At 41.1% G+C, this 9,448-nt stretch overlaps 1 protein-coding gene and 1 long non-coding RNA gene across 2 annotated transcripts in view; one reads left to right on the top strand and one right to left on the bottom strand.

Moving 5' to 3' along the window:
* Positions 1 to 2,080: 2,080 nt before the first annotated feature.
* Positions 2,081 to 7,705, bottom strand: LOC103156762 (B2 bradykinin receptor-like). Its single transcript, XM_007578923.2, has 2 exons — positions 7,616 to 7,705; positions 2,081 to 4,587 (listed from the first exon to the last, which is right to left on the bottom strand). The coding sequence occupies exon 2, from the start codon at positions 4,584 to 4,586 to the stop codon at positions 3,549 to 3,551; it is 1,038 nt and encodes a 345-aa protein (XP_007578985.1). The 5' UTR covers position 4,587; positions 7,616 to 7,705; the 3' UTR covers positions 2,081 to 3,548.
* Positions 4,449 to 9,448, top strand: part of LOC107834001 (uncharacterized) — a 17,785-nt gene continuing 12,785 nt past the window's right edge. Inside the window, exons 1-2 of the long non-coding RNA XR_001659776.1 lie at positions 4,449 to 4,535; positions 6,930 to 6,931. This is a non-coding gene — a long non-coding RNA (uncharacterized LOC107834001). The remainder of the gene's footprint in view (positions 4,536 to 6,929; positions 6,932 to 9,448) is intronic.

The raw sequence follows: 9,448 nt of genomic DNA, 5'->3' as shown, positions 1-9,448 counted from the left end.
CTAATTCTTTCACTGCATCTTTGATTCATTTTGTCCAGCTGCAGACTGTTAGACTGTCCAATCAGAGTCAGGTATTGTGTAGTTGGTGCTTTTAATCAGTTTTCAGTTAACTAAATTCAAGTCTATGGAACACAAAATGTCACTAAAATCACTCTGTCCTTCTAAAATCTTTCAGAAAATCGAAAAAATGCACTGAATAGTAGCAAATTGTATCGCTCAACAAATATCGTGACACATATCATATCGTGACCAGAATATCATATATCGTATTGTGAAATTATTGTATCACTATACCCCTACTATTTATTCAGACATGAGCAAAACCAAAGCATGTGACTGAGAGACAATTCAGTATATTTGTATCTCACACAGTAGAGGCTGACATCAGGACACAGAGGATAGTTTGAGTTCAGAGATGTGAACTCTGCTCCACTTTGGATTGGATGAGGAAATGTTTAGCTCACAGTCAGGATGGAGGCCCAGGAGGACTCTGAAATAGATTTGCTTATTTGAAAAAGCACCCTTCATGTCTGCTGTAAATAAATAAGATGTTTTTTGTATTATATGTTACATAGCAAAAGAATAGCGTCAATAATATGTGACAGAATGGACATCAGAAATAATCACACCCCCTCCCTTTTCTTTTTTTGTTTTGTTTACTTGCTTCTGTTTTTCTCATGTTGGCTGTACTGCAGTTACAACGGTTCGCCACCAGTGGGCACATAGAGCACATTGACGCTCCTGACTCAGCGAGCCAACCGCAATGAAGCGCAGTAACGGCTGGTCAGCGAAGGCACTCACTGTCGCTCTCATGTCTCAACAGCGTTCATCAAAATAAAAGAACCTGCGCAAAACCACACTGATTAATTATTAAGTGTGCAACAAATACAAGTATTTCTGTTAATGTGCTAGTGCTATCACCAGAGAATAATGGTTAATTCCCACCAGGCCTGTTAAGTCTCCTTTAATCTAACTCTAGTCCGTTTTCCAGAAAGTGCAGTTCGTTTGGGGAAGTGTGAGTGTGAAGTCAAACTGTTGCAGACCAAAAAAGTGAACTCTGGTCCTACAAATCTCAGTCTGGGTTCTGTTGAAGTGAACTCTGGTGTAGGTCCAATGCAAAAGTGAACACCAAGTGGAATGGAGACAGCTTCAAAAGCAGGAATTTGACTACAGCACGAGGCATTCTGGGTAAATGTAACCAAAATACATATGCTAGTCCAGCGCTATCTTATGGTCTTTTGCGAAAGACTAAAGAGAAATCTTCCAACCGTTAAAATCTGGCACCACTCCACTTCTGTTTCCATCTGGTGAAGAAGGAAGTTGTTCTCAGTGTCTTCAGAGGTTTCTTTGTCGTTTCCTTCAGTGGTTCTTGACGCAGCGCCCCCACAGGCCAGGAGGGGAACAGGTTGGTTTGACTCAGCGCAGAGAGTAAGAGAACCACAGCAGCTGGAGGTGGAGCATATGATGAAGTTTTAGTTCGCAGTTGAACCGAGTCTACCAGACAACATACTGAAGATCTGAGTGAAGAGAGGGTGCCGTTGGTACTCAGGCATGAGGTGGAAGCACCTTATTGTTGATTTATGAATGCTGACCTTAACTGAGGCAGGGAGGCCTGTTTACATGTGGTAGTGGTGGTTGACCAGCGCCTCCTGGGATGGTTCTCCACTGCTCTACGTTTCCTCCATGTGTGGATGATGACTCGCACTCTGGAGTCCTGAAGCCTTAGAAAGACTTTTGTAACCCTTTTCAGCCTGATAGATGCCAATTACTTTGTTTTGTCTATTATTGATTATTTCTTTTAGATGTGTCGCTTTTTGAGACACATCTAAAAGATGTGTCTCAAAAATATCTCTATTAATAAATAGTATCTCTATTAATAAATAGAGATACTATTTATTAATTGTATTTGCAATAATCAGACCTGCTTGCATATTTAATCAGAATTAACAATATCTGAAAACTATAATGAACTTGTCAAAGACGTCTGCATCTGTGAAGAACATCACATCACAACCCCTTAGACCATGGCTGGATAAGTCTAGTTGGGGTGTTATGGAAAAATCTTACCCAGACACTGTTGAGGTGGAAATCAGCTTTATTAATAACATGCACACAATATGAGAGCTTACAATATAAGACACTCAAACAGGTCAGTAAAAGTTGAGAGTAAATGTCTGGCAGTCAGAATGAACATCATTTTTAATACGAAGCACAAAGAGTCAAACACATGAGACTGATGTCTGGATCTCTAGGACAGCTGACGTCGGCCGTGGAGCTTACACAAGTTCATTTGGATTAAGCATTACAATGAAAATATACCATGACATGAACATCAGATTAACAAAATCAGATAAGATGCTTCTATCCTGAAACTTCTAGATGCACCTCTGATCCAACAGGCCTGAATCAAATGGCTGAACTCCTTCATCAGTCCTTCCTGTCTGGTCTGGTAGCCACTCTTTTGACCCAGACGTGTTGGAGCAGGGATGTGTCTAAACCCTGCAGGAGTGAGGCTCTCTTGGACTGAACTTGGGCATTCCTGTCTTAAACCAAAACAAAGAACAATTCTTCCAGAACCATAATAATAACGCCCTTAAACAGAACACTCATCAATGGTCAAGCTAAATGTGAGAATTAGCTGTTTGTGCCCATCCTTGCCAAGGTGTTGCTCAGAAGCAGCGTGACTGAGTCAAACTGCAGTAAGTTAAGACAGAAAAACAGCTTGGAAGACATTTAAATACATCAGCAGAATAAATACTGAGTTTCCTGAGCTAGCTGTACTAATGTTGACACATTGCATGGAGATAAAGTTAATAAGTCTTGGATTACAAGTTTATATTTCTGAAGCTACATGACAAGAAACTCTGCAACAGAGCAGAACATATGGAGCCTTCACAATGCAATCCAAACTCTGCTTCCGTCTATAGATTGCTTCCATTATCCTGATTCAGTCCATTATTTCATTATTTCAGTAATATACAACATGCGGTCATGCTGTTTAATTATGTAGCAGAGTTGTTATGGAATTATTCTGAAAGCACTTAAAAATGAAATAAACTTGGTGTGGTAGAATAAATGTTTTTCTATCACTTCATGCAAAGACGTGTTGACAAATAACCAGAATAAAGAAAAACAAAGAACTGAACTGGTAAATAATCACACCCTTTGTTTTAGCTGGACTCCAATACTGATATATTCGTAACATCCTCCTTACATTTTTTGTTGCACAAAAATATGAATAAGTATACCTTGGCTTGTAAAAGTTAAAGCTTTTACAGAAACAAGGTAATTTTTTTCAATTTCTTTAATTTCTCTGTGGAGCTGTTGGCCTTATGGTCTCACTGTCTGTACATCAGCTCATAAAGATAACTCTGAAACTGGACCTGTAGACATGAAAAGGATCAATCTGTGGGTCACTGAATGACTTGCCTTGATTTGATGTTACCTTTGACACAGATTGCAATTGGTAATCATTCCTCCAGCTAACAAGTTTATTTTTTGGTTGTCTCTTCTCTAAATAAATGGAGAAAAAAAAGTAAACTCATATTCTAATTGATAATATTTTGTTGGGATTTAAGACTTCGTAGAAGCCTTGTACTTGTAGTTTGGCTGATGGTCACGCTGCGTTTTTGGTCCCACTGCTTGAAGAGTTCCTTCAGTTTGTCTCTGAAGTTTCTTCCGACAATGACGTAGAGAATGGGGTTAAGAACGCTGTTGAAGAACGCCAAGTAGGTGAAGATCTGCCCACAGAAGTGCTGGATTTCCTTAGAGGTGCAGTCTGTCAGGATGCCGGCCTTGTGGAGCCAGGTCGGGACTTCCCGCAGATGGAACGGGACCCAACAGATCAGGAACGCCAGCAGGACGACCAGCACCAAAGTGTCGGCCTTGTGGTCCGTTTTCCTCGTCTTTACTCTTTGGATCGATCTGTTTCTCAGAGCTTTGAGGATGTTCACAGTGCAAAAGGAAATTATGGAAATGGGAATAAAAAACCCTAATACCAAAATCATCAACTCAGTTGTCTTTGATATAGTTGGATCAGCTTCATGACAGGCAGTTTTATTTTTGACATCTTCATGTTTCAATTTTGTGTTTATTAGTCTTGGAACACTAAGAATTAATCCCAGAATCCAAACCACACCACAACTAATTTTAGCACATTTTGGGCGACGCATTCCCCCATGGGACAGTGGATGGACCACGGCCAAATAGCGATCGATGCTAACCAGAACCAGGAAGTAGATGCTGCAATAGACGTTCATCAGGATGCTCACTTTTACGATTTTGCACATGGCAAGACCTAAAATCCAGTCAAACTTATTCCAAGCGCTGACAGCCCAGAAGGGCAGGAAGGAGACCAGGAACAGGTCAGCAGCAGCCAGGTTGCTCAGGTAGATCTCAGCCACGGTGCAGGGCTTCTTATGGAGGATGAAGACCATCAGCACAAAGAAGTTGAAAACTATTCCCAAAACAGAGATGGACAGGATGTACGCTGGGACATAAGTGAAGGACCAGTCGACGGATTCATGTGAGCAATTGTTAGAATTTGTCTGGTTTGGTCCTTCAGCCATGGAGCTGTTAGCCACCATTCTGAAGAAAGATGCAAGCAAGAGGAACAAAAGAAAACATTAAACAATGTGAAGTTAGATTTATGTTTCAGACTTTATAAAAACAACTGTGATGTAAATAATATAATGAATAATAACATGTTTAACTGGTGAAAATATGTTCCCATTTAGCCAAAAGTTCGTCCAACAAACAAAGAACGCTTCCCCAGCCTTTAAAATCTTTATGTTGCTAGTGGGTGTAGCAGTGGAGAGCACTAATGCCTTGCAGCAAGAAGGTCTGTGGTTTGAATGTGAGCTCGAGGTCCCAGTGCAAGAGGAGCCTCTCTAGTTTGCCCCAAGGAGGAAGTGTGAGCATGGTTGTTTGTCCTGTGATGGACTGCTGACTCAACGGATAAATGTGTACATAAACCATCAATGAGTGGATGATTAAAATATTTTGATCTCCACTCTGCATACGTGTTTAATGAAAGTCTCACCCTCTCCTTTTGGTGTTTTTATAGGGAGAGCAAGGGAGCAAGGAAGACAAATGTAACTGACAAAAACTGAGCACAGGAAATAAATTACAAACCTTATTAGAAAATTGAAGGGGACTAAACTCTTAAATATGTAAGTGAAAGAAATGACGCACGGAGACGTAGTTCTTGCTGCTAGGCCATAGACGAGCCGGAGATCTATTACACTACCATGGATTCCTCATTACAGTTTCATCAGTTCAATACTCAAAAATCTTCCAAAGTCTCAACAAAAAATCTCCCCGTATTTTAAAGATGAACCTTTTTTAAACATTCTCATCCTCACTGATGTGCGTTGGAAAGTTTCAACCAATGGCGTTGCTACCCTTGATTTGCGTAAAGATTCTGGCACGCTTTATACTGAGTGTGTATTGGACAACCTTTAAAATATTTAAGACCTCATGAACTCAACATCTGCTCCATTTCAGAATTGCTGAATAGGACAATTTTTCTCAAATTGTTATTCTTATCTTGTCCAAACAGACGTCCTTTCCAAGTCATTTTTTGGTTCCATTTGCGCTTTGCATGCAAATTGAAGGAAAGGAGTCAGTCAGGTCGATCTAGTGAGGCGCCAAAATCCTTTTCACAAAAACAACTCCTTAAATAGTATTTCCGCTCTTACAACCTAATCTAAAATAACCAAGACTGAACTGAACTAAGGCAAAACAAAAGCTAGGCTGATTTAGTCACAGAATAAAACTACAAGCCAAGTAGCCCCCAGCCCCCCGAAAAAAACAAAGATCCTGACATCACCCCCTCCCAAAGTGGATACCAGACCTGGTTTAAGACCAGAAACAGAAAATAAACCAGTCCAGGCTGGACCTGAGAAGGAGGGCCAAATACAAAACAAATGTTCATGGAGGATGACCAAGAGGTAGACTAATGGAGTCACAAGTTACAAACAAGATTTTAACCATGAAGTGGTTCAGAGAAGGCCAACAAGAAGATCTAGAGAATGACTGTCTGCAATGAAGGCGTCCATGATCTGGAGGCTTGTCACTGGCAGCAGAGCCGCTGACTCTCTGGAGGCTGGAAACTAAAGGATCTTGCTGGGGGACGACTAGGTGGTGGCAGCTCGGCCAACTGGAACCCACAACAAGGCTCAGGACCTGGAGACAACCCACAGAGAAGCTCTGCAGCATGGGACCCATGAAGTGGTTCTGCTGCTGGCAGATTGAGGCTGGTGATGGAGGGATCGATGCTGATAAGAGCCTGCAGACGACTGAGCTGCTGCAAGTCTTTGGCGAGACTTTTAAAGGCTTTAGAGTTCTGAGGCGTGGGGCTAACGGAGAGTGATAGAGATGGTGGCAAAGAGGACGAGGAGCAATGGAGGTGAAAGCCTGGTCTTCTGGAGAAGCTGAGGGAGTGTCAACCAGACTTCCTGGAGAAACTGTGGAGGCGTCTGCAGTGGGTGGATGAGTTAGCTGGAGGAACAGAGACATGTGGTTGAGGTGAGGTGGCTTGTGGGATGTCTCGGCTAACGTTGCTTGTTGGTCCCACTCTGCTTCTTCCAACAGCTCCTCCCAGCACAGGACAGAGAGCTGAGCAACTCATTAACCGACGCCACTTCAACGCAGACAAGAGGGACAGTAGAATACTTAATGTGTGAAATCTGATTTACAACCTAATCTATTTTCCTAATGCATATAATACCCAGGCACATATTTCTTACTCTTTTTTTATAACGTGCTGCCATGGTGAACAAGGCTTGGCCAGAGTTCTCACTGAAGGACTTTCTCTCTCTTATTTGCTCTAGTTCTGCAGCAAGAAGCAAGTCTGATTGGTCCTTCAATCATGTTTGGTGTTGATTGGACCCAAATGCAGACAGCTTGAAGCTGTGAGTAGTTGGTAGAAGTTTGATAAAAAACAACAACAAAACAATGACATCACAAGGATCAAGAGCAGGGAAAAATGGGGACAGAGAACATGGAATATATAACGGGAGGATCCGGTGAGTGAATGAAAGAGACGTGGTTAAATTCAGGGAATTTGGATTCTGGAACAGTGGACCGGTACTAATTAGAAAATGAGGTTCAGGTGTGAGGGGTGAGCAGAAAGCAGGCGGAGGGGGAGAGAGATGGCACAGGGGGAGTAAACCCCAACCAGGGACCAGGGAAAACGAAGCTAGCAGGGACAAAAACTAATTAAACTCTGGAAATAAACCAAATCTAACTAACAAAGAGCTGACTGAACTAAAGTAAAACAGAAGCAAGGCTGATCTAATCAAAATAAGAATAACTCAGGCAATCATAAAACAAATGAACAAAACCAGAAAAACCCAAAACAACCCAAGAAATGGCAGTAAGTGGTTTAAGCCTTTAGTACTGCACTGTAACAGTCGACTGTATTCTGACATAAATACATTAGTAGGTGCAGACTGACATGCTGAAGAAGTCAAAGCAATTTAAGAGATTGTTGTACATCTGTTAATTTTCTAATTAATTGCAGGCTTTGCAAAGCAGTAAATGTTGCAGAATGTTTAACTCTAAACTCTAAAATAAAAGCAAAAAATAGCAAAAGTATAAATTTGTTGCATACCTTCAGGTGGACAGACGAATTTCTCCCAATGAAAAAAGAAGCAACCCTTCTGCAGCGCCGACGCTTCTAACTACTGTTTGACAAGGATTTGCTTAAGAAAGCATCTGATGCTGAACAGACATCTGATGTTAACATTTGCTTCATTCCCACCCCTCTCCTCCTACTGGGTAATGACTGCCTTTTTTCTACCAGTCCATTGAATGTGGGCTGTGGAGTTTATTTCTTGTAACAATACGTCTTGGCATGTTCTACAGTTGGAGAGCCTGTTTGTCACTGTTGATGGTGCTACTGCTGTCAGGAAATGAATTTGTGGGTTAAACAGATTACTTAAGAATGTGGGGTTATACTCATGAAAACATATACTCCTTTGCAACTAACTGTGATGATCAAACTTAAAAAGAAAAGTCGTGTTTACCAGGAAGAGAACTGAGAGGGATCATAGAGCAAACAGGACAACGTTTCTCACAGGAACTGAGTCTGATGCCACAGACTGTCCAAAGCCGATGTCATGACCAGGACGTTTTACAGGAATGTAAAAAACAAAACCCTCTAACGGTAATGTGAAGTTCAAAGGCTTGACTTGAACTCTTTTTGGTCTGACTTTATCACATCTCTATTTAAGAATTTCTGTGCTCAGCTAATTTGTGTGAAAAGTTAACTGAAAGCCAGTTAAAAGATGAAAATAGCTCAATACTGTACCGGGTATACATGCAGACATTTGACACCTAAGCAATGTGTGTTGACAAAGGAATTGGACAGTAGCTTCACCCTGAGTCAATATTCACTGGCTGATTCTGAAGAGTGGAATGTGCAGAACACACAAAACTCCCCAGAGCATCAATAATACTTTTGCACAACTCAATTTTTATTGAGTGAAAGTGAAGAAATTATGTCATAATGCATTTTTTAGCCTCTTGGGAATAGCCTGAGCATGCATGTTTACAAAAGTACAGTCTGAACGATCAAACACTTTGTAAAGAGGTTATAATCTGATTAGTTTTCCTGAAATGACTTCACAACAAAGAGTCTTCAGTGTTAATGATGGGCAAGCATGTAAACAGAAATAAACCAATCAGCCATTATAAAGAGTTGATTGGATGTAATGACAGAAAAACAAAGTCTACTTGGATCTTGTTTGTATTTTAACAAGATAATGTTATATTGCTTCCATTATCTTCATTTAAATCCATTATTTCCATAAGAGGGACAGTAGAATACTTAATGTGTTAAATCTGATTTACAACCTTATCTGTTTTCCTAATGCATATAATACCCAGGCACATATTTCTTACTCTTTTTTTATAACGTGTAGGGGTCCATCCATCCATTCTTGTGATTCAGATTCAGATTTATTTGTATCCCTGATGGGCAATTGATTTTACAGTAAGTATAAAAACTAAGAGACAAAGTATCAAAGATTAAACAATAATAAAACAACAAAACATACCAAAAGGACATGAGATACAAATCAATACATAATGGGGAGAGTACAGCAGTGTATTTCATAGGAGGTGTAAAGTGTATTTTGGCTACCATAGCAACAGAGACATGCTGATGCTTACGTGTGTTTTGTGATCAACTGAGCATCTGAGGATAACAGCCTAAACCAGTGGTTCTTAACCTGGGTTCGGTCGAACCCCAGGGGTTCGGTCGAACCCCAGGGGTTCGGTCGAACCCCAGGGGTTCGGTCGAACCCCAGGGGTTCGGTCGAACCCCAGGGGTTCGGTGAGTCGGTCTCAGGGGTTCGGCGGAGCCTCTGCCGCGGAGGTAAAGACACACTGTGTAAAGTCGTGATGACGCCCCGCTTTGCCATCACTTGCTGCAGAGGATCAC

This window comes from Poecilia formosa, unplaced genomic scaffold, assembly GCF_000485575.1.
Source record: "Poecilia formosa unplaced genomic scaffold, Poecilia_formosa-5.1.2 Scaffold498, whole genome shotgun sequence".
Lineage (NCBI taxonomy): Eukaryota > Metazoa > Chordata > Actinopteri > Cyprinodontiformes > Poeciliidae > Poecilia > Poecilia formosa.
Note: the sequence above shows the minus strand (reverse complement) of the source record. Positions and strands in the feature narration are given on the sequence as shown.